This window comes from Hesperophylax consimilis, chromosome 14, assembly GCF_061612785.1.
Source record: "Hesperophylax consimilis isolate HC1 chromosome 14, BYU_Hcon_1.0, whole genome shotgun sequence".
In the NCBI taxonomy this organism is placed as follows: domain Eukaryota; kingdom Metazoa; phylum Arthropoda; class Insecta; order Trichoptera; family Limnephilidae; genus Hesperophylax; species Hesperophylax consimilis.
In genome coordinates, this window is record NC_142849.1 from 5,313,866 (window position 1) to 5,340,074 (window position 26,209).

The following is a 26,209-nucleotide window of genomic DNA, read 5'->3' on the forward strand; positions in this document are numbered from 1 at the left end:
TTCTTAAAGCTATTGAACAAGCTATGTAAGACCTTTTATTTGATTGTGTTTTCAACATGTTAATAAGTTTATTATAGCGATATTATTTATAACTATACAGAGCAGGAAAAATGATCAAATTACTAACTTAAAAATCAGAAACAATAAGGTCTAGCGTTATGAAATTTTCCTAGGTTTCTTGTCTGAAATGTATAGGTAGGTGAACACATTATTTTGAAGTTCATTATCTTATATATATTAAATATAATTATTTGAAAAAGTTTTTTATCGTACTTATATAACAATATATACACAAATAATCATAAACTTAGCAGTTTAGAAAAGAGGGCAAAGCTGGTTAGCAATAAAAAGATAAATAAATAAAAAAATATCACGCAAACCTTTGAAAAACATATAACTTGAAACACATTTTGAAAAATTAACACTTATGTATTTTCAAAGATAAAACCCACTATATGTTTTCACTAATTCATCCGGGAAGAAATAAAATACCGACTGTCGACATCCTTACGCGATAAAATCCCAAACAGTTATAAGGTTGCATGTTGTCAAAACAACGTTTACAACCAGCCCCCCCCATTACCATAAAATATGCAAAACAAGGACAACAATGCAAAAAAACCTTGTTTTTTGAATGAGGACATCTATTGAATCTTCCCGCGTATCTCCGAAGTGGTCATAAAATTAAAGCTCTTCGGTCTTTTTTAGCTTTTGAATTCACCATGCGTTTTGTTCAGGCAGTTATTTAAAAAAAACTTAAACAATAGGTTACGCAATGAATGAATGACCTCGAGCGACTTAACTGTTTTATGATGGGTAAACATTCTTTTGAAGGTTTTTAGAATTCTTTGAGTACCTATCTACATAGTTCAGGTAATATTATTTCTGTTGAAGGTTCGGATGACGGACTTTGTTAGCAGCTCGTAAAGAAGCCTTACCGACATCTGCACCAGTTCAGGTGAAGCTTTATGCGTTTTTATGGAGGTTGTTAAAAAGCTTTATTACCGGCGTGCCCGGAGACGGAACATGACATTTTGGAATCGTTTTATACACTTTAAAAAAAACATGTTTTAGCTGAATTTTGCGATTTAAAACAGGTTAGTTTAAACTTAATAATAATATTTGGATAATTTGTGTAGCGCTTTTTTTGTGAAAAATCACCTCAAAGGCGTTGTACAAATATAAAATACATTTCTACAATGATATATGTTATTAACTATATATGGAGATAATATACCTTAATATACTTACCTGGTAGGTCACTTGATACACTTAATTAAGATTAAATAATTGTTTATTAGCGAAATTTAGATACAGGATTTAAGACATAATTGGAAAATTGGACATAATTGGACTCTCCGGTATTTATTTTAATAATATATATTTGTTAAGAAAATTATCTTATAGTAACTACCTAGGTACGATTTTTTTTTAATGTCATCTGAAGGGCGACTTGCAAATCTATAAAATAATTCAAAATTTCATGAACTAAATATAACAATATCTACATTAGCTCGGAAAGTTTTTAGTTGATTTTTAACGAATTGATATGTTTTTCTTAGATTTCCCAATTTCTTAGTAAAGTCTCGCATTTTGGAGGGTTTTCAAATCTTCGTGTGATTTTCTTCGGACCAAACTGAAATAATTTGTTGAAACATTTTTTGAGAAACGCAATGTATTATTATAATATCCAACGCAGTCCAGGGGAACATAATTTGCTTTCCGTTACGGCATGGGGTCACGCAATCCCGGCCCCAACGTAAACGATGAAAATATATAACGTGGATAAATCACGGCCAAACGTAGAGTCTTTCATACTTCACGTTATTACTACGGCAAAAGGCGAAACTGTATCATCAAGTCTAAGGAAAGGTAATTTGATACGAGAAAAAAAATAAGATTAGCAAATAGCACGAGATTTTCGGGTAAGCTAGAGGAAACTAATATCCACTGGACGCAAAAAAGTGTTAGTTAGAATAATTATTTTTAGTTTTAGGAGGTTGGAGCAGTGAATTTAAAAAAATTACTTTATTATGTTTTCGAATTGAATTTGAGAACATTATACGTTCATCTATTTATGAAGGTCTTGCCGTTTCGCTTATCCGAAATTGGCCACCCTGTACGGATTTTTTCCGTGGCTTTTAAGGAAAGTAAATTTACGAATTATAATTAAGTACTTTTTTTTGCAATCTACGAACTTTGTAAAAAAAAAATCGTTGGCTCACCAACTTGGAGAAAATTTACTTATTTGAAATAATATTGTTAATTTATTAAAAATCTGGTAAAATGAATTGTTTCCCATAACGAATGATTTGATAATTTTCATAACAAACTATCAGTAAAGCACGAATATGTAATGGGAAAGTCAGGACACATGTTCTTCTAAAAAATAATAGTTTCGCATTTCGTCCGTTATATTTAATTCCGGCAAGGGCACCTAGGTGAACACGTGTTCAGATATATTCTGAACAACTAATATTTTACGAGGAAATGATCAAGCAGTCACATTTTAACTGTATGTATAGATATTGATTGAAAAAAGCCGTAGGTAGGTAGGTACTCATTTTTCTTCATGCAATGATAGGTTGGAAAATATTGTTACTAAAATGTTTGATAATGACTAGTTACTGTTGGTACTATGTAGGTTCTAGAAACGTAAAATGTAAGTTAATATAAATATCAGAGAACTTATTCACTAACCATTGAGCAACCTCGGTCGCAGGTGAGAAACCACTATTCAGAATAAAATTGTTGAAGCTAGGTATTGTGGCTAGATCTGACTAGTCGGATACTAACATCCCTCTTTCCCATCTTATTCAGGCTTACAAAATTGCTGAGATGGGAATGCTGTAGTTGCATTGGGTCCAAACAGTTGGAACGCTAGTGCTGCATCAGACAAAAACAACATACCATTCTTTTTTTATTTAAACATGTTAATGAATGAGATGTAATTGAAAAAAACACGAAAAGAGCAACGAACATCAAATAGCTTCAGGATTCCAAAAGCTCTAGACCGCCAAAATGTATCATTTTACTTTCCTCTCCACTCTCCCTGTGGGGACTTGCTACATAAGCTATACGCTATATGCCGTGCTACAAGCTATAAGCTACTGAGTGTTGGGTTACGGTGCGCCTTACGATATACGAACTGAAAATGGCGTCGTAAACATCAAACCACCTCCACGGGGTCTTTATTTTTAGTTCCCCATAAAACCGCAGTTAGCGACTGGCGTTACAACCTGCACTCCCATCTAGCGGCCGATAACCGAACCGATTGCTTTATTAGCCGGGACACAAACCGGCACGCGCCACCTCTCGTGATTGAGAGCGTTATTTTAGTACAGATAAACACCATCGTAAAATAACAATTGCAACGATCATTTTATGGTTTATTGCTCGGTTGAATATTAAATAAGAATTGATTAGATGCTTTTGATTCGATTTGAGCATGATTATTAAGATCCATTATTCGCACGTGGTAATGATTTTTTATGGCGTTACCTTGAAACGGAACAATCCTCGGTAGTTCATTGCCCCGCCCTCCAAGATTTATGGGAGTGGCGTTCGCAATAACTATAAATACGTCTTTATGCACTGCTTGCGCTACTCGCCGCTAGATTTCACTGGTGGTCAAAAATATTATATATGAAGCAGTTCATTATCTATTTTATTTTATCGAAATTTATAAATACATTTTTCATAAAATGACACAACGAAATAAATATGTATAAAGAAAACATCATCCAGATAAGACAGTTTAAGGTAAGATAATAAATGCGTTTTCATTAAATTTTAAAACATGATAAACATTATTTCTTACTAGTAAGTATTCAGTTTCATGATGGGAAAAATTCGACTGCGGTATTTTTGTTCGGAGAAAAATTGTAAAAAACACTGCAACCCTTGGAGCTTGGAAGGTTTAGTCGTAGTAATTTAGAACGAGTGCAATATAATTGCGAATTAAAGGGGGTTGTTTTAGTCACCCTTTTACTGGGAGGTAATTATTTATAAGGGTTAGTACGGAGCAAGAATAAATTAAGAGATGGAAGCTTACTTTTGTATCGGTTGAAGAAATAAAAATAATAGATTTTTAAGAAATAATCCGTTCCATTTGGTTTCTAGTAAGAAAGATAATTCCTACAGTGAACAAATAAAATTCAGTTCCACGGCAATTTTTAATGGAAAACCAATAAGAAAATATTTATTTTTATTATTGTGGAAACATTTCTCAATTCTAAATAGATTTTTCAAGCAGTTGAAACCGCAATATATAAAGTTGGATAGTGGGTTTTTCGTATTAGAAACATACAAATAGACCCCAAAAAACGTTTTTTTAGACGAAACGAGTCTGTTAAGATAGATAACTTTAAACTCACATCTATAAGTAATTTACGTAATTATCCACTCAATGAAATAATGCTTATTTTCGGTAATGAAACATATCTATGTATTCCAAAAGTAACAGGTTATGCCTAATGAATTCAGATAGTTGGTCATTGATAGAGGAGTCAGCATAGTTTGACTGCAATAAAGGCAGTAATTATAGAGGTAAATTAGATAATCAAACGCCTTCATCCCTAAATCAGCCACTACCCTCACACCCTCTTCCCGGGGTTAGGGCCGGAGGGCTGAAGGGCTGAGGAAACCTCCCTTTATAAAACAAGGAAATAATTCCAAACATAAATCGCACTGTTTGCATTGAGGGAACGTTTAACGAATGGGAAAACGATTTCAAAGACCGGAAGATAATGGAGGAAGGGCACACCTTTGTTTAGACCAAAATATTGTATGGTATTGATCGTGCAACAGATTTATTCTAAAGTTTAAGTAATTCATGCTTTTCTCCGATTCATGAATGGAGTCAACCATACTTCGGATAAGTATGATATTGTCTTCAATATCCTTGTGTGAACTCGTTTATTGCTATATATTCCAAGATGTTTATGCTCCTATCTACCTAAATATAGGTAACTGTATAAAATAAATAAAGCAGTATGGTACGTAGGTAGGTACCTACATATGTAGGTAGATAGGTACTTGTAATTTAGAAAGAAAGAAATCTTATAACTAACTAAACATCACGCCGTTTCCAGGAAGGGTTAGGCAGAGAGAACGGATCGCCAAACAACTCGGTCTTGACACACACTCCTTGCCTCATTCACATTCATACATCGTCCCATACATACTCTTCTATTATTCTGACTCTGAAATGGCCCGACTCAAGAATCTGATTCACTTGGTCATGCCATGTCTTCCTCGGGCGTCCCAGACTTCTGTTACCATTTACCAATCGTATCATTGTGTAAAATGAACAAGAACATTATTTGGGTATTTTTGGTTTAGGTACCTACTATGGTAAAGCACACTTGAAGTGGAATAGCACAAAACTGCGCTATACAAATATTATTTTGATATTTTAAATATTAATCATGTACAGAAAACAAATAGGTATGTACCTAGGGATAATAAGATAATACATATAATGTTTTAAGGTTTTCACGGCCATGTATTATCGTGCTTAATTTTTTGGTTACTATGTAGCGCTGCGCTTCCCTATTCTTTAGCCAAAGTTAGAATTACACTGTTACACTGTCTGAAACGTTAAAGAAGGAGGAAACAAACATGCATTAAAACCCAAAAATTTATCACAATTATAATAATTATGACATTAAATTGAAGTCAAAATTTGTATTTTAGAAGTGGGTGCTCAGTTGACGATATCCATTACATATCAGCATTTTTTTCCTTGTATAGAATAAATAGAGAAAAAATAAATTAATTAGATTAGGTGACATGCATAAATTTGTATTATTTTATGATACAAGCCTAGATAATATTGTATTCGCAGCCACTTCAATAAAAAGCCTAACCAACTAAATTAAAATTCTCACCTTTTATAAGGGAGGGATTCACGTAAAGCAAAACACAAAGAAAGTGATAAAGAACGACCAATTCTAGCCACATAATAGTATATACCTTCCAAAGTAAGATTAAGCTCCTCGAGCTTTTTAAATGTCAAGTAGGCTCTAAGTAAGGGAGGCTTCTAGCTCCTACCTTCGCAGGGGTGTTTCTACTATCGACAAATTTATGCCGTAGCGGGATGCGTCGGGGGATGAAGCCAATTAAAAACTTCTAATCTTCACTGCGTGAATAATCATCCCCTATTTATGTTTGAAACATGGAACAGAAAAAAACACGTCGGAAAAGGACAAAGGGAGTGTCTTAAATTGGAATTATAAATTTAAACCTGCAGTAGAAAAGAATAATCATTTTTAACTAACTATGTATTGGATATATGGGTAAGATAAAATATTATATAGGTGGATTACCTTCTAGGATAATAGATTTTTTTGGCAAGTTGAATAAATACTCATGCAATTTGAAATGAAAATAAAAAAAAAAAATAAAAAAAATCCAACACTAGATAGGAAGGTTCCTGCTAGGTATTCAGCTACTTGTGAATTAATAAGTTGTTTCAAACATAGGTCAAAAAAAAAACTTTACCCAATTTAGTGCTCCTAATACATTCTAACCTAGCATAACGTCCATTGGTCAAATGCATTGTACCTACATGTAGTTTTGTATTAGTTATCGACAAACCGGTGGATCCAATCTGTAAGCCGTAAATTGATAATAGTTTATGTATTCTAAAGTTAGTAATAGGATAGAACTGTGGAATTATATTATATATTTTTAAGCGCCGATTTTTTTCATAAAATTGGCACTATAAAAATCGTTCAAAATTATTAATATTTTCTCAATATTTAGAAGCTATTTGAAACCAAAGTAATGGACATTTATAATTCCACCATATTTAAAAAGTTGGAGAGGCTGTAGGTACTCCTTTACAACGTTCTCCCTTTATCATATTGTGAAGAATGAGAAAGCTAATTTAAAAGGGAGGGGAGAGAAGAAAAAAACAGATAATAGAAGATTCCTAGGTCATTAATCAATGTCATGATAAATAGAATGGACTTTGTTAAAGAATAAAGGAATTTTCTGTGTCACAAGTAACGTAAGACTGCTATAAATAATTGACGTAATTATATGGCATTACTTGTGCGTAGTTAAGCAGAAAATTGCAACAGTAATAAACGGCGCCAATAATGATCTCCAATAGATATACTTTATAAATAGAATAATTTATCTTATTATTCTTGAAATTGATTACTTACTATAATGAACAATGGGGTGTCATTTTGAAATGACGCTCATTTCTGTAGGAAATTTTAAAAAGTAAACAATTCTTATGTTAAAGATAATTATTATGATAATATAAAAAAATAATATTTTTGAAATTTGATTTATAACTAACTATAAATATTTATTAGTCATTTTCATACATCATAGATAAATGTCTAACAATGTATTCCTGTGCAATTTTGATTAAGAAAACTTACGTACCTACTAGGACGGAGTAAATTTTTTTCATTTTTAGAATTTATAAATATCTAAACGTTTCATTATTGACCTACGAGAAAAACAAAAATCTTATTGACCTGCGATGACATCGTTACTAGATATCTAATAAGTTTAATTTAAGTCATTTTAATTACTATCATTTAAGGTTTTTACACGACTTTTGTTTCTCACTTTTGCAACTCTTTCTAGTTACTTCCGTTAAAAAAAGCAGCGGCATATAGTCTTAGACGCGAAGGGCATGAAACACAAATTAACTACCGCTGGTCAATTTCTTGATGCCCCGTTTATTTACAAAAAATGACCAACATAACAAAAGATTTGTTGTGTCTAATGTTTGGTGAACCAAAAAAGTTTAAATACAACATATTACCGACTTTTCGTGATGTTACAAAGTGCTATTTGTGGGTGAAAAATGATTTATTAACCTTGAATAATGAAAAAAAGTTTATCGACTAGAGAAGTTTGTAAAATATTAGCAAAATATATAGAAAATGTGTGTTATAGAGCTTCTAATCTGTCGTAAGTCATGAATATATACCTATTATGACAGGTTTATTTTAATGAAAGTCACTAGAAAGAGTTGAAAGAGTGAGAAACAAGAGTCCAACCAAAGCGTACCACTATAAATAATATAAATAAAAATTTAGGATCTCTCATGTTAGTTTTTTGAGAATTTAAGGTTAATCGCCCCACCTGAAGATGTCAGGTCAATAAAATGTTTTTTCTCATATTTGTAGAGGGTCAATGAAATAACATGTAGGAATTTAGAAAAATTAAAAATAAAATGAAAATAGGTACTTACCGTAAGCTGCAGTGGGAACACTGCATAATTTAGAGTAAATTGTACCTACTTGATACAAAAATTGTTATTTCACAGAATAATTGATTTTAAACAGTATTGACTAAGAAATACTCATTTTTAAATGAAACTGAATATCTGAAAGTTTAAATGTCAATCTACTAAACCTCCCTTGGAGACATAAAAAGACTAAGGAGTGTGATAAAGACTTCACTGTAAGATAATGGTATAGAGAATAGAGGGGCTTAAAATGACATAGGTATACATAAGGGTAATAATAGTGCATCTTCAAACAAAAAAATCTAATTTATAGAGATATAAATATACATGTGCATTAGATTCAATGAAATGCTTTCATAAATTTATCTGACTAAACTTTTAGGCAGTTTCCCGCAGGACTAGGAAAAGAGACACACTTCGTGCTTTATTCTTTATTCACATTCATACATTGTCTCATGCATATATTTCTATTATTCTCACCCTTAACATGGCCCGACCCAAGTATTCGGTTCACTTGATCGTGCCATGTCTTCCTGCTGGGGGAGGGGGAGCTCGACTTATTCTATCATTATAGTTTCGCCTTACACTCCTTTTTTCGTTTATTTGCCCTACATGCCAAAACCATCTGAACGTTCCTTTAAACTTACTCATTACGCTTACGTGAGCCTTGCATTTCTAGCATGGTCTTTATTATTGAAATGTTAATTAAGTTGCGTAAAAACATGTATTAAAGGTGCGGCGGTAGACCCGAGCCAATTTTCTAGACTTCCTATAAAGAAAAAAATCATAAAAGAATTTTAGTTGATATCATAACTCTCCGAATTTACATTACATCCCGCATTCCGAGATTGTCGGCGGTAACTTCAAAGATAAATCTCTCAATTCAGCCGCCGAATAAATATTCAAATAAGTTTGAGTATAAATTTCGCAACTCTCAAATAACTTATAATGGAAAGTAAGATATATGGCGCGCGATAACTTTTTTCTCAACCTCTCTGAAAGCTAGACCCCACCTTTAGTGGCTACATACCGGAGCTTAACTACCTACCTACCTGGAGCTTTCATCCCTATGAGTTCACCACTACCAAATATAAGGTATCTACAATAATGTGCAGGTAGGCAGATGTGAAGGAGTGGAATCGAACTTATAAACAATATGTTTTCCCTGTTAGGTATAGTTAAGAATACCTAGAGAAGATCACTCTTTAAACCACGCTTATTTTTAAAATTCCTACCTAAAATAAACGCTAATTTTAGACAAACTGCGTAATAAGTAGCTGATGTTTATAGGCAATCATACGCAATTTAAACATTAGGATTTAAAAAAATGAAAACGCTGTATCTATCTTCCTAGATATTTGATCACATTTTTTTAATAATATGATTAAATACCTGTAAAATACAGTTTTTGAAAAAAAATATCGTATCAAGTAAAATCTTGTTGGTGCAAAATGAACTATCCTGTATGACTTTCTTACTATAACCATATAAGTAGGTACCCTTACGCGGAATATTCAGTGTAAAAAAAAAATAAACATAAGATTAAATATGTCTACCTACCCAAGCATTAAAATAATTTTATATGGCAGAACTTGTTTACAAATATTACTATTTTTTTTAATTGAATAATATTTTTATTAATTTAAGTACCTATACCCACTATTAGTGTATCTTTAATACTGTGCAATTAAACATATCTTATGTTACCTTGACCCTTACCGTATGTATATTTATAATCTTGGAGATTTTTGATGGTAAATAAATTGAATGTAGGTATAAATATATATATTATGTATATTATTGTATGGATGTAGGTACGCAAGCTCTTACCTCGTCACACAAAATTAAAATATGTAAGCTTAATAATGAAATAGTCACAGAAAACATCGTTTTGACACAATTGATTACACAATAGCACCCATCCAATTTGTCACAAACATCTACTAGAACTGTCAAGTAGGAGTCTCACCACAGACATAGGATAATATTCATATGTCTATGAGTCTCACCTATTTTTACGTCCAATGTTCTCCAAAACAACATAAATATCTATTCTAACATTCACATCTACTTCTTCGTTCATCTTCTTTTATCCTACTTGACAGTTCTATGGCTGACTTCTATACACCAGGGTTGGTACCAGAACTCTAATGCTAGCCTTGCTTCCTAAAACAACCATCCACAAAGAGTAAATAAAGCAAAGAGCGATTCATAAAAGGGTGAGGGTTATTCCCTTCAACATTTTCATCCGAATCTAAAATTACATACAATAATGTAATCGAAGTTCTGAATTAAATATGCCCTACTCGTCTAGTAGCGATTCTCCCCAGACCTCCGAGATTCGCACAGCATACAATGCAAGATAATATAAGTAACAACTGCGATTATTATTGACGTCGGTAACTTCACTTTTACAGCCATAAAGGGACGCGTCGTAAAACTGACCAATAAAATCTCATTTTCTATTGGCTTTACGAGTTTGCCGATCGTCCCCTGGCTGGGGTACCTAGCTGGGAGTAGGTGCCTACCTAGTGCCTATATAGTAGCGCCTAGTGCAGTGCCTACCTGGACCACGACCACTTGAGGCAATTTTATGAACAACCTCTTCATGGTGCCGCCTGATTGAGATTAAATAAATAAATAAATACTATGCGGATCATACTTGACTTATTTATTTAGTACCTATTATGTTTTCCGGCTTGCAGAATACTACCCCCCTGTTAAAATTATTTTGATTCCAACTCACCTAGTACCTACTTAATAAATTATGGTAAACTAACTGATTAAACAAAACATTCAGCCATTGGTGGTTTGGTGGGCACACTTCTGGTTTATTCCTATTAACATATTTTGTAATATTTATTTGTCTTTTACACCGACTAAACTCTATTTGATCATGTTTTAATGTATTCCTGGGGCGTCCCCAATCTATAACTACATACTATTAACTAGCGTGTAGGTAGATTTATTACATTTAAAATAAATAACTGAAATAATCAAGAAATAAATTTCAGGATAACGAAGGTGTTGAACACTAAAGTCAGGTATCCGTCGATGTAGAGCAAGACAGAGATATTATAGTAGCATAAAAACAAATGTATTAGTTTGGTCTCCCTCTCACATCCCAGCTTGCAAGTAGTAAACACACATCCGTATTCTCTGTACTCGGTTACCAATAAACTAAGCATTCAATCTAGGAGCATCATTTTAGGAAATATCCTAGAAGCTTAGTAAAATAGTGGTACAGCCTACAACCCTAATTATAACAGTGGCGCAGCCGGTAAAAACTATTCACGCCCAGTTGTTGGACGATTTTGCCATCCTTTCTGTGGCAGATTTGGATAAGAAAAAAGGTATAGGTACCTTCATAAGACCATATTTGAAAATCAAAGAAGTCATACATTAAATCTATTTGCAAGACTAAACCGGCACCAGAAGCAGTTATTGCAAAAGTGGAAAATAAATCAAATGATATCACAATCGTGCGTATAAATAGAAAATTAATCATTCTTCCTATCAAGACGTAATATATTATTACTAGTAGGTATTCATGTTAGTCGACAGAGCCGGGACAGGAGCAGGTTCGGCCCTAAGCAATATCCGAGAAATGTAAAAGTCAGCCCCGTAGAATAAAGAAAAACAAAAGAAGTTCCTTGTGGGCGTATTTTGTGATCCAAATATAAGCCCAATTTGCGTCAGAATTTTCCATACAAAACTTAGTTTCAACATGAATGGGGTGGCGAAATACAATTCAGGCAAGTGTAAGAGAGATAGACTGCGTGCTAAATGGTCTAGTACCAAAAAGCACTCTATCAGTGTCACATTTGTTTCCATTCAAATTTATCTACATGGAAGGCACTTCTAGTTTCTTCTTTATTCTATGGTCAGCCATTACGGGCTCTAAAATAATTCGAGTGCACTCCTGTTTAAGTCAACCCCTCACTAACAAAGATAAAAGTTGAAAATGAATATTTCTGATGTTTGAAAAGGTAAATTAAACTTTTTTTAAATAAATAAATTTGTATCAGAATTTAAGTAAAAATATAGGTCAAATTCATTCTAAACGGTTCGTTGATTTTTTTAAAATTTAATGTAAATCTAATTTAATTATATTATTTTTAAGTTCTGCAAGTATTTTGGTTTTTATTATTGTTAGTATAGCTTCCTTGAAAGTTATTAGGGTAGTGTTTGTGACTATTAAGATAATTATTTTTAAGCGTGGGTAAGTAGGTTAGGTAGGTACAATGGCTTAAAAATGTAAAGGTAAATATGGGAAAAAATAACCACTACATAAATATAGTATAAATACTAGGTATACTTTAATGAATATTTTCCATAAATACTGTGTTCCTTGCTCATTCCGCGAAATTTTTGGGGGAGGTTGTTTTTCATTATAATATAAGTAAAATACTAATAAGTTTTTTAAACAAATCAATGTCCAGTGTATAACAAAATGGTCACCCTCATATTTCAAATCTCAAATAGAACAACTTAAATATACCGCGAAGAAATAATAATTATAATGGCGTGATTAAATGAACTTTTTGTAAACCACTCAAAATTTTGAAATTTATTATGAATTTTTATTTGGTACTAGTGATTTTTTTTCATGTATTTCGTTTCCACGCTCATACCCAAAGTTTCACGATATGAGCATATAATTTTAATACATGCTTAGTATTATACCTCATTGAATTGAGAAAGGATATAATATCTAATCAATTTCAATGCTAACAATTTTTTTTAAAGAAAGCCAAACATTCTCGGGTTACAAATAACCTGACAATATTTGAAAATCTCTTAATACCACCACAGTAAGCGGAATATGTTGCTTGTGTCGTGATGGAGGACTTAGAGTGTAAAAAAATGTAGTAATAATAAATAATTGTTGTCTGCAGCCAATATTATTTTTAATCAATCCGGACACAATTTTATTGGTGATTTTTTTTCAAAGGGTTGAATAATATTTATATCTAATTTATTGTGATCATTTTACAGTATGTTTGCTTATATCAGAATTACCTATTTGCATTTTGAAGAGAAAAAAATCTTCTTATTACTCTAAAACGTGTACCCTTTAAAAAATGCGCCCGGTGCCTGAGGCTCCTAAATTTATATCTCCCCGTGCTGGCCCTGCACGTTGGATGGATGGCTTTAATCGTAGGCGGTAGCTGGACGTCAGATAAACATTTATTACTTATTATAAGTAAATAATATTACCCATTGTGTAATAAAGTTGTGACATTATTTGCAAACTGAACTAACCAGATCAGGTGACATATATTATTAATATTATCACTAATGCTTCGAGCTTTGTACATCAAAGTTATTTAATAATAACAATAGGATCTAGGAAAAGAAGAATGACTGGAAAAAATGGAATAAATTTTTTTTTATTAGGTTTCCGTAAAAGTTTTTTTCTATACCTATAAGTTAATAATTTTTGTTAAAAAAAAAAAAGAAAAAAAAACACCCGCAATGGTTGGCGTATGAGCATGTGATGACACAACAAAGAAAATATGGATTTGTGGATTTATGCACACTGAATTTAGTACCCACTCAATTAATGATAAGAAATTCTACATAATAATACAGAAAGCAGTGAAATTAATTTATAGTTTTAATTGATAGGTTGTTTCAGTTCTTTGCATGTACTCATAGGTATACTTATTAGGCACTAGTAAAAATGCGTAGGTGCAAAAAACATAAATGTTCGCTTTACATTTGCATTGCCATTTGATATCATATGAGACACCTTCCGTATGAAACTCAGCAAAGTAAAAAAAACTATTATTCCAAAAACTCTAAATGATTTTACCGACCAGGAGGAATCGGTTTATAATTATTATGTTTTATCACTTGTAATATGGAATCTACTGATTAATACTAATCTTAACTCTCAAAGTAATTAAAAAATAATATGTATTCTTTACTTTATTTATTTAAAACTTAATTCATCCTGTGTATCATTTCTGGAGGCTGGCTGCCTTAACGTCTTTATAAGCCGTGCATGATTAACGATAAACCATTCATATCTGATACAGTCACCCGCGCGACCGGCGCGTCTATAAATTTTGCTCACAGATGCCTACTCACGAATTTGTATACATAAGCAAAACAAGGCTGTAACTGAAACTAGGTACTACAAAGAAACCATATCTAACTACGTCCGAAAGCTCAGACTAATTATCTTCGTACAGAGAGCATCGAGTTTTGCTGAATGTGCGGTTAGTGAACTCGAGAGACTCAAATTACAAAATCATAACTTCAATGTTTGCAACTTATTTTTTTGGGAAGAATTTTTGGTGTGGGCACTAAGATTGAGTAAATTACTGTCGTGTAATTGGGACAAATGGTCAACTAATGATTTTTTTAACATTGGCACAATGTAAATATACATTAATTATTGCATTTGTATATTATGCCGAAACATTAGCGTATCTCTAAATAGTATAAAATAAAGTCGTTATCCGCGTCTATCTTTTTAAAACTACGCAACGGATTTTGATAGAACTTTAACTATCATTTAGAGAATTTTTCCAGAAGTTTTATATATATATATACCTATGATAAAATGATATTATATAAATATAACGAAGAGAAAATTTGGGTTAACGTCAGCTACTGTAATATAATTAGTTTTATCGCCGGTGTAGAATTTCTACTAGGCGTAGACATGTATCTACCTAATATTTTCGAAAAGGAAATCTTAAAATGATTTTAGCGAGGTAGTAATCTGTAGTATAAAATGACGCTTAACTTCTAAAGTGATGTATTGAGCGCACAAAAAATTAAAAAATAGTCTACTTTTTTAAATAAATCAAAACATTTTTTACTAAGATAGGGGAGACGTTGCATAGAACAACGATTTTTATTCACTTCATATTACCTATATTTAAAAAAAAACTGCCCCAGAAATAGGTACCCACCTACATACCCACATAATTTGAATGTAATTTTTTATAAAATGTAATGTTTGAAAAAAAAACAGATTTTGAATCGTTTCGAACTGATTATGTAGTAGGTATGATTTATTATTGGAAATCTTTTTGTTTTATCGGTTATAAACTCCGTACTTCTTTGCTGTGATTTTCATTGTTATTATTATTTTATTACATATAACATATATTGGTTTGATCGGATTATTTTAGTATTATGAACTTATAACTCATTGTAATATTCAACCATTTTAAATAATACTAACAGTTCTCAATGAAAATAGCTAAACAATCAACAGAAAAAGGGACAATATTAAATATTAAAAATTGATTGCAAATTTATATTCTGGAAAAAATAATTGAATATTTTGTAAGTAATTCAAACAATCAAAATTACCGAATTTAATTAGGTATCAGTAGGTATATCAATATAGGTACAGCGTTAGTCCTTGTAAGATTAGAGGATCTCAGTTCAAGCCTCAGTTAAATACATAACTTTTCTTATTTTTTTGTTTCTTATTCTATTTTCATCTATAGTTTGTTAATATTATTTACAATGATTAAATATTATTAGGTTATTAATAACAAATAAAGCGGTTGTCTCTGCTGGGACGGGACACGTTGGCTCCGATTTGAAGCAGTGATAAAGCTTAATACCAAGTTCAGAGTTCTGCCTTCTTCCGCGTATCATCCCATTCCATTCTCATGACTGGTTGAATTATGCAGACGTGTCTTTAACCCCCCAAACGTCGAATTAATGACAAGTCAATGTCTAAAATGTTTACTGGAACAACTTATGAAGGCCATCATTAATGGGGGTAAAACCAAAATTTGATCGGTTAAGTGCCACACAAAATTGATTAGTAGGGGAGACCTGTCCAAAACCGTATAGCTAAGGCAGAAGCTCTGTAGTTCAGTAATTAAAAATAAAATAAGGTTGATAGTAATTATTTTTATTAATAAATTTAATAAGGAACAAAACATAATAGAAAAATTTACGAAAATCTTATTCGTAAATGTATTTAAAAAAAAAAAACAAAACCTCTAATTTTTCCGGTTTTGCCCCGGGGGGTGGGTAAAACCGTATACCATATACAGTTTCTCAGTTTTGTTAAAATTATTCACTATTTTGTTGGATTCCGCCAACTCGAATGCTAAGCTTCGAAGATCTTTGTAAGTTATCCCAAATAGGCGACGTTCCATGGTAAAAACGTGATCAACGAGTGATTTCGGCACTCCGTAGATTTCTGATGCTTTTAGGTAACCCATAGTTCCTGGGACGACACTCTTAATGGCTTTCCTAATTTTTTCCGTATTCTAGTCTTGGCTTGTAGTTTTTCTTTGGTAATTACGAGGCATGATGATAAAGTCTGTAAACACATAAAAAAATGCTTCAAAAATACTCCGGGTCAAAATCGTATACCTACTGGCCGGTTTTACCCCGTACGGTTGTGCCCGAGAAACTTCTATTCACACATTCTTTCACAAATGTTAAACTTGTCAAGAAAATCACCCAAATGTTTTACTTTATCAAATTTAAAATATACATAATAATAGTATGTGATATGTTACTCACCTGCAAATGATATATACTTCACCATTAATTATTTCAATATCCGTAAAATTAGATCAGATCACAGAAAAACTAAATAATCGTATTATCTCGCCAGCGGGCAGGCTTGTTTTGACAAGTTTCTGCTGACTTGCGTTGATTTGGGGGCTTAACATGGGCGGAATGCGTGGCGGGAATATTTAAAGAAATAAAGCTTTTAAAGAGAAATACGGTTTTACCCCGGTATACGGTTTTGTACAGGTCTCCCCTACCTAAATCACTTTTCATCGTAAAAGTAGACTGAATGCTGTAGAAATAAGATCCCTGAAGCGTATATGTGGTAAAACCATGTATGATTGTGTGAGAAATGAGGAAATCCGCAAAGAGTGCAAGGCTGATGTAGGTAAGCGTAATGAGTAAGGTCAAGAAAGGAACGATTAGATGGTTTGGGCATGTATAGCGAATGAGCGAAGGTAAGGAGAATATATTACGCAAATTTGAATGGTAGCAAAAACCGGGGATGCCCGAAGAAGACATGGCACGATCAAGTGAATCAGATACTTGAGTCAGGCCATGTCAAGAGTATGAATAATAAATGAATGCAGATCATTTTTCGAGAAATATATAAATAATTTTTTTTAAATCCCAAAAGCTCTGAAGGCTAAAATTCATTAAAGACGCATCAAGTAAGTTGAGGGTTAAATTAATGCGAATACTTGAGCGCGGTGTATGAAACCACAAAGATGTATGCGACACCCCAAAGCCGTGTGAATAAGCCTTTTCATATTCAAATCGATGTTGAAAACTGGAAAATGCTAAGCCAAATTGAGTTGTTCAGATAGAGTTAGATCTTTCAAAGGAAAATGGAGAGACGATGGAGTACAAAATGATAAGAAATAGTGCGAAAATATCTATATAATCATAGTCATAACGGATTTTTACTTTTCCATCAATGTTTTATTATTCTAAAATTATTTTTTTTTCTGGTTACAAAACACGAGTGAATAGTTTTGTAACACCGAAAAAACAGTTTCCGCAATTCTTTTTGTAATGCCGTAACATTCCGTATATAATAACATTATTCAAACAACATTTTTTATTTGACTACTACGTATATTAATCCCATTATCTATTTTATTTGGCATTGATCGCTTTATGCATAGGTACTACCTAAATGCCTACGTACAAAATTTAACAAAATATTTTGGTACTTTACATTTTAAAATGGCGTTTGATTCGAACCAACAACAAAATACGTACGGAAAAAAGCTGATAAATACATAAGACGATGCCAGTGAAATAAAGACATTAATCACTGATAAGATTAATATGCCATTAGGTACCTACTACCTACTAGGGAATGCTGGATGAATATACCAGCCGAATAAAATACGTGTGGTCCAATATTTATACTTGTGCCGATGGTATACAGTTTTGAATTCCTCGACACAATATGCAAAACGATTTAGTAATTAAAACGGTGTTCGCTTTTTAAATTCCCCACTCAAATATACCTAGTACCAAAATACAAAACATTACAATATATGAATGGTTATATTCCATGTATTTATAATATTGATACTTAGTTGGTCAGTGTAAAATAGATGTAGAGTAAATATAAATCCTTCCATACCTATTTGTACCTACTTATACACAGGTAAACCACAAGCCAACAATATATCTCAAGCGCGCTTCTTTTTATGCAAGCAAATTATTTGTGGTTGAACTGAATAAGAAATTAAAATAAAATAAAGTTTATCGTTAAAGGCATCATTATTGGTAGAATTCATCATTGTTTTTTCAGATCTGAGGAAGAGGTTGTTCAAATTACAATTATTTAAATCGTTGAAATACCATTTTTCATATCATATGGTCGATATAAATACCCCGAAAGCGCGATCGGCGAACTCAATACCTGGATTGTTTTTTGGTTGATTGACCTTCCCGGTAGCTGATGACAAGAGGTATAACCGGGAATACGTGCAAAAGTGAAAACGTTTGCCCTCACATAGATTGCTAGATTTTTCGTGGGTTGAAATCAAACGAAAACATTTCCAATTTCCATCGTGAAATCTCCCCATTATGCGGATGTGCCAATTAATCGTCCCGGCATTTTAATGAACGCTAAAAGTCATTAAACGGGAATCTCTGGTCATCAAGCAGCTCGACTAGCCCGGCCAGCCCGGCCCAGCCCTCGCTCTGCCTTGTGAGCAGATTGCGCCGAAAGCTCCGAAAGCTCCGGCAGCTGTTGCGAACTCATTTCGGCAGACCGGTTCTCTCTACATGATAAATAACCCGCTGCATATAATACTCTCCTATATACCCAACCCATACCGCCTCGGGACTGAGCGTCCAAGGAGACTGCATAACACAACACATAATCAAACACGTATTATATACCCCGCTATATAATATTAACCCGCGCACAAAATTAGGGCAGGTTGACTTTTTGTTCCCTTTTGACCGCTCGCGGGTTAAAACCTTGCACCATCATTTTTGTTTTTGATGAAAGATGCAACGAGCACTTGTTTTAAAAATGATGAATTATTGAAGAGATGGGACGATAAATTTATACATTTTTGCTTCTTGCGGTGATGCTTCTACAATAAAGGTGAATATTTTCCCCTGTATATGGGCATTGTGGTAAAAGAAGGTTTTATTTTCCTCTTTACTAAAACATACCATTATTTGTTGTTTCTTTATGTGAGCACTGCACAAGAGTCCCTACTGCTCCCTACCGTCAGTGAGACTATGGTATCTTCAATCGGGGTATGTTTTCAAGCTGAATGCAGTAGGAAGGGGAAGGAGACGGGGAAAAGGAAGATGGAAATTACTTGACTATTCAGATCTGGTCACCAAACACGGCTAAAGTCATTTAAATCAAAGTTTCGAATTTGAATGGTGGTCTTTTACCAGGGTGGTACAGGAAGAATCTACCAATCTATCTGTCTCACCACGATCGCAGAATAAAACGAATACAGTTACTTAGATTACGAGAAAGGATATATATTTACCTAACAACTTTAAAAGTAGCTGACCAACTACCTAAACATAAATGTATTTTTTGATATCTTTAAAATAAAATATATAAATAAATGTTTGAGGACCTTTTGCCAAGTATGGGTACAAGTACTCGGGCTGTACCAAAGCAGCGCCGACAAAAGATCTTAAAACCAAATTAAGAACTCCACAACACAACATCTATCGACTTCTTGAAACTGATCATCTTTCATCCTGAACACACTTACACAGTGCGTATAATAACCACGGGTTCCTTATAGAAGACGATTGACAAAGTTAATTTTTATTATTGATTTAAAAACCTTTTAAATAAGTTTATCTATTTACCCAATACCTAATATAATATTCTTATGGATAAACTTTTAAAAGGCAAATAAGTACTTCTCCAATAGGGTATTTTACTATTTTTTTTCTCTCTAAATAATTACGATTTGTTGTAATTCGTGAGTTATTTTTATGTTAACTAACAAATCAATAACGATTTAAAATATGCCATTTTTGTTTTACCACAAAAAATAGTTTTAGCTCATAAATATAAAACGTTGTTCACGTCACGCTCGCCAACATTGACGACAACCGTCTTCTTTGTCTTCGTCTTCCAGCCAAATGCGTTATCTACGTCATAATGATATTGTAGCAAGTTGGAACCGTTTCAGATTGTGCTGTTTTAGATTTTTTGAAATCAATGATAATGAATGGAAATATTACTAATTTTTATTATGATGAGAATCGGAAAAATATAGTTTATATCTTTCGCACTTTTGTAACTGCCGTTTGTGCAAATATCCCATCGAGATTACTCCGTTTATAATAACTATTATAATGCACGAAGAAAAATGGGTATTGCTAACTTATCACCTATCAGATTGCAGGCCCTTAACAAATGAATTGATGGGTTTACTGGTAAACTTTTAGTAAAATCAGAATGTTTTATAACGCTGTCGGAACACGTTCTCATAAAAATTCTAATATTTTCCAATAAACACGTGTTCCAGTAAATTAGGAATTGACTAAAATTTTATCAGAAAACGGTCTGCAATCCCGTATTTAACCGGATATCCAATAATTTGAAGAGATTATTAACAAACAAGCAATACTCATTTTTCTCCGTATGTAACTGAATATGTAGGTTACATCGTGAGAAGACAAGACAAAACATAAACATGGTTACAATAATAAGAGCGGTTGTTCTTACCTTTTAGGAAAGTGTGGCCCCGGAATTGCTGGAACTGAAGAGAGTAGGACAGGCTGGAGGTAATCCATCTACGGTCCTCGGGTTTGTTCTTCTCTCCGGGGAACCATATCCATATTCGAATCAAACAATCCAACTCTTGCGAAGGAGTAACCAAAGGAAACATGTACACCTAATAACATGGCGTGTGAACCATCACAAGTAACACGGACTAATTTTAATTTAAATAGAACAGGATTATTAGAACTAAAGAAGCGACAACTGTTTGATGCTCATCAATATGTTACATCGATAACCTACTAACTTAAAGTTATATTTTTTAGGTTACGAGACCAAGTCTCTTTGGTAAGTGTTATTTTGTACAAAACTATACATTTTATTATTCGATTCATTCTCACATCGGATTATATTATTCACTTTATTTTGAAATGCGTTTGGAAATTAAACTAAACATCTTCAGCAGTCATGTTTTGGAGGCGCAGAGTCTCGCTCTGGCCTCATTGCACTCGTTAGTAAATTAATTTAAAATTTAAATAGAAAACAAAAAAAAACATTAAAAATAACTACAATAAAATAAAATGCTCACTCGTGATTGCGTACGATTAATTTATTCGAAACATAAGTCGATGAAATAATTAAACAAATGTACTAAAACAAAAAAATAATATTTCGTACTCGATGAATTAACAAAGATGATAACAAAAACGTAACTAAAAACAAATGGCCTCGTGTGTCTCCACTAGGACCATTGCGCATTGTGGTCTATTCATGAACACGATCACACTGAGAATGTAAGAACTTCGATTGTTAAGGTAAACACTAATGATGTCCTAGATGGATCTAATGGTCTTGAACGGCTTGAGCAGCTACCGCCGCTGCCGCTGCCGCAGCCTTTTGCGCTTGCGCTTGCTTCTCCTGCTCGTTCAGCTCCTTGATGGCCTGAATCTCTTTCTTCAGCTTCATCCTCCGGTTCTGGAACCAGATCTTGATCTGCCTCTCCGTGAGACAGAGGGCGTGCGCCATCTCTATCCTGCGCCTGCGCGTCAGGTAGTGGTTGGTGTGGAATTCCTTCTCCAACTCCAGGGTCTGGTAGCGGGTGTAGGTCTGTCTGCCTCGCCGCCTGAGGCCGTTGGCTCCTGGGAAAACAAAACAAACACTCATATTAGTCAAACGTATCTATAGATATATTCATTGACACGATGAATTGATAATCTAGAAAATGTCGCACGTCATGGCTTCCAAACTTACAAAGCTAGTAGTAGGTATGCACTTTATAGAGTGGTATGGAATGCAGATTGAAGATTGCCCTGATAATAGCCAATTTTCGATGAGATTTGGCACAAGAGGTAGAAGACAAATGAATTAAAGTTAAATTTATTTTGTTTGCATCACTTTATTAGATACAAAAACTACATATTTCGGGAACAATGTTCTCTCCTAAAGTTGAACATTACAAGTGGAGTTAGAGATTGGGTGGAGGGACGAACCCAAATCGGCAAAAGAATTGACGAGGGGGTATGAGTGGGGGAAGTTTAATTAAAAGGAAGGAATATTCCAGTTGGAAATATAAGAGCTTTGATGTCTATGTGGAAAAAATTTACGTAAAAAATAGATAGGTAATAAACGAAACATTTTGGGACAGAGACGATATAATCAATAATATTCATGGTATTCTTTGTCACTTTTATACTAGGAAGGATATCCGTAGAACTTATTTTTCTGGAGCTAATAAGACTTTTTTTTTGCACAGAATCCTTTCAACCTTATATAATAATTTATTATTCACAAGTCAATATTACTTTATTCATCGAAGAACTAGAAGTTTCGGCCATGTATCGTTCGACTACATAGGTTTTATTACCAAACTTCTTGTTAGCAAATCAATGATTTAAATGAGTTTTATTGATCATTCTAGAAACTACGTTGTCGAACAAATCAGAAGACCCAACAAATAAGAAATTCGCAAGGCTGTGATGGTATAAAACTTGTAAGAAATGCCTACTTAATGTCCCCAGTTAATGTCGGGTATATTTCACTGAGATAAAATGAATCAAGAAAGGCGACTCACAAACATATTACCTATAACAATTCTAGAACGAAATGGAACATTAAGATATGATCTTTGCATTGTAACGGAAACATTTACAATTCTTATATAGTCCTTAAGTACGTGTAGGTATTTTGATAAAAAGGTCTTTCAATTTTCGAATAATATGTTTCTAGAAATACATTTCTTACAGCGTTTTCGTAGGTACTATATATTGGCATATAAATTCTTTCATAAATTCGTTAAATTATTAAACTTTGAACTCGTCTGTTCAAGTGTTTCGTAGGATGATCGTTTTGTTTTCATCAACGTTTATCCCGCTTAAAATCTTGGCTTCACAAATTGAAATTTATTTCTGCGTCTATATTTTATATTTATAATTTATTATCATGTTAATTGGACTCGTTTTTATTGCGTGTATCGAAACCTGCTTAGTTCTGTCATGTTAAAATAAATGACAAGTCTATCTCTTATTATGGAATTTCATGAGACGTTCCTTTATTTGCTTTTATCACGATGGAGCTTTAGATTTTAGTAAATATTTATTACATTATAAATCTAAAGCTCTTACTCATTTTGGATTATGCAGATAATATGCTTTAATTTATATTTAAATGATAAATATGATATGTCGGTCGGCTGGTTTCGCCCAATCCACGATATTTGAACTAGCAATTATTTTGCTAGGTAGTAACTAATTAAACGAATTATTAATTTATTATTTCCGTTTATCATTCGTTATTCTCTAAATTAACGCAATTATTTAACTCTTATATACCATGCAGGTACGTTATATTCAAAAGAAGATAGGTACTCACGTTATCACGCTAAAATTACTGATCTTCTGTTAATCTATTTACCTGTATAGTCGTAAGTTAAGTAATTACAATTTACCACTTTATCACACTAACTTGTTTGAGTAAATGAGGAAATTGAATTGAATTGAATTGATATCATACTATAAAGGAGACACCTTTATATCTTTAATGTCTAACTACTGCAATTTGATATGAAATACAGGGTGCATGCATCATATTTACTGTGTAACGATCTTGTGAACATTGACTGCCTCGTAGCCGTTTAGATTTAATCAACCAATAAAGGTTCCAGAGGACACATCCCTGTGGAAAAATACCTCCCCTGGTAGTACATTATCAACCTGGGGGCTTAATTATTAGTTCAAGATGCGCCATGCAAATCCGCGCAAAAGCCTGCAGGCGTTAATTTCTCGAAAATTACCCAATCAACCAGAATGTGAAACACTTACTGTAATCAACGTCGTTAATGCAAAAGCTAACGATCGTTAACGGACAGCGGTAGGGTCACCGTTTAAATAACGACGAGGCAGAAGAGAAATAAATACAATTGCAATCGATTTACTAAGGGCCGTTCATAACAAACCAGAATGTCGTGATGTATAACTTATTTAAAGCCGACGGTGTTTGTATAGGGATGGATTTATACTGGAGGCTTTGCACAGCACAGATTTCAAAATGTGCAAAGGACAAATGACTAAATTTGAAAATATGTAATATTTCTCAATTAAATTGGGTTATTCCCTCAAGATCGTATAAGACTGTTTTATGACTGTATTTACTCCATGGTCGAGGGGTAAGGCTCTCAACTGGGAATCCGGAGGTCACGAGTTCAAATCCCGGCGTACCAAGTAAATTTTATTTGATTAAAATTTGTTATTTCACGATTAAATAATTAAAGGTAATATAAGTTATATTTGATGCAAGTTTCAGAGTGGAAGATATTCTCAGTATCGCCCTGGTGTAAGACCACCATTCAGTATTGAAACGTTACTTATAATAGCTTTAGCCGTGTTTGTTAGATCTTCATATCCAGAAACTTTTCCACCTTCCTCTTCCCCATAGCCTTCCCTTCTCACAACCTTCAGCTTCATAACATTCACCAATTGAGGATTTCCTGGCTTCATACGGTTTGGTGTAGTTTGAACTCTTGTACGGTATTCACAATAAAAAAAATATGTTCAGTGACTATAGTATTTTTATAACTTTACTGTTACCTTAATATTAAAACACCTGTTTTTAACTCCATGAGTAAACGCAATAATAATCTAGTAATAATTTATAATAGCAATATGTTAAGTTTATATTATGCTATCTAGATGAACTTCAATAAAACAAAGACAGAAAACCAATTAGCAGCAAACACTAACAATATAATGATCGCTTTTAATCATTCTTAGCCTTAGAAATATTATTTAAGATGGTGCTTCATCATTTTCAAGCCACATTTTGAGAACGTTTGATAAGATTTTGCACGAGAGCATACTAAAGCGTCGAACCCAAGGCATCATTCCAGACATAGGTACCTACCTACGAGTACATAAGTAAGTTAATAGGTTGTATATTCTACGTACAGTTTAAGGCTGTATATTTCGGAATTAAGCCTTGTAGTTTTAATTGCTGTGGGCAAGGAAATATACGAAGTTGCCTCAATGTTTCGTGTTCATATTATTTTATGCTATTGATTTTCTTAATATTTATTACGGCAATTACTACCTATTTACATACATGCGTTCGTATTTAGCGTGATGGTATTTTATGTATCGATTAATAACAGCGAAAAATAAGACGTGAAATCGTAATTAACGTTAAAAAAATCTTTTAAACCAGATCAATTTTTTTACTTTCAAAGAACTTGTGTGCCTACTGAATAGCGGTTTTTAGTTAAAAGTAATTTAACTCGACTTTGAACAAAGATTGATTATCAATCTAAACTAATCATTTTACTATAATTAGTGTTTTAATTTATGCATCCATTGAGTTTATGCACATATCAGAATTATGAATTCACAACTTCTCTCTGTGATATTTATCATTATCTACCTTCTTATAACTGAATGAAGAAAACAATGTAGACAAATTATATATTCAATCAAAAGCAATGAATTTATATACCTACCATATTTTTAAGTGCTTTAGAAGTTTCAATAAAGAAAAAAATCCACGATTTGAATACTGGCCAACCTTTCTATTGAAGCGGCTTGTTCATTCGAAGTGTATTATTTTGTCTTGGTTGTAAACAGAATATAAGAGACTTGCATAAGCGATCAATAAAGCACTGGCTGGACTTAACTAAAGGCTGCTGCGTTCGCCAAACCTGATATACGTGCTCTTATTTATAGGCAAGATCCTAGTCACGTAGATTCACAGCCCCCTCAAATCTAATTTTTACTTCGTAGATACATCAATAGGATATTACTTTT

The 26,209-nt window shown here is 33.1% G+C and overlaps 1 protein-coding gene across 1 annotated transcript in view; it reads right to left on the bottom strand.

The window, feature by feature from the left end:
- Ubx (Ultrabithorax) overlaps positions 1–26,209 on the bottom strand; it is a 325,440-nt gene that overhangs the window by 37,386 nt on the left and 261,845 nt on the right. The window contains exon 2 of the mRNA XM_089639461.1: positions 20,928–22,060. Within this exon, the coding sequence (XP_089495587.1) occupies positions 21,765–22,060 (296 nt within the window). The 3' untranslated portion in view covers positions 20,928–21,764. The remainder of the gene's footprint in view (positions 1–20,927; positions 22,061–26,209) is intronic.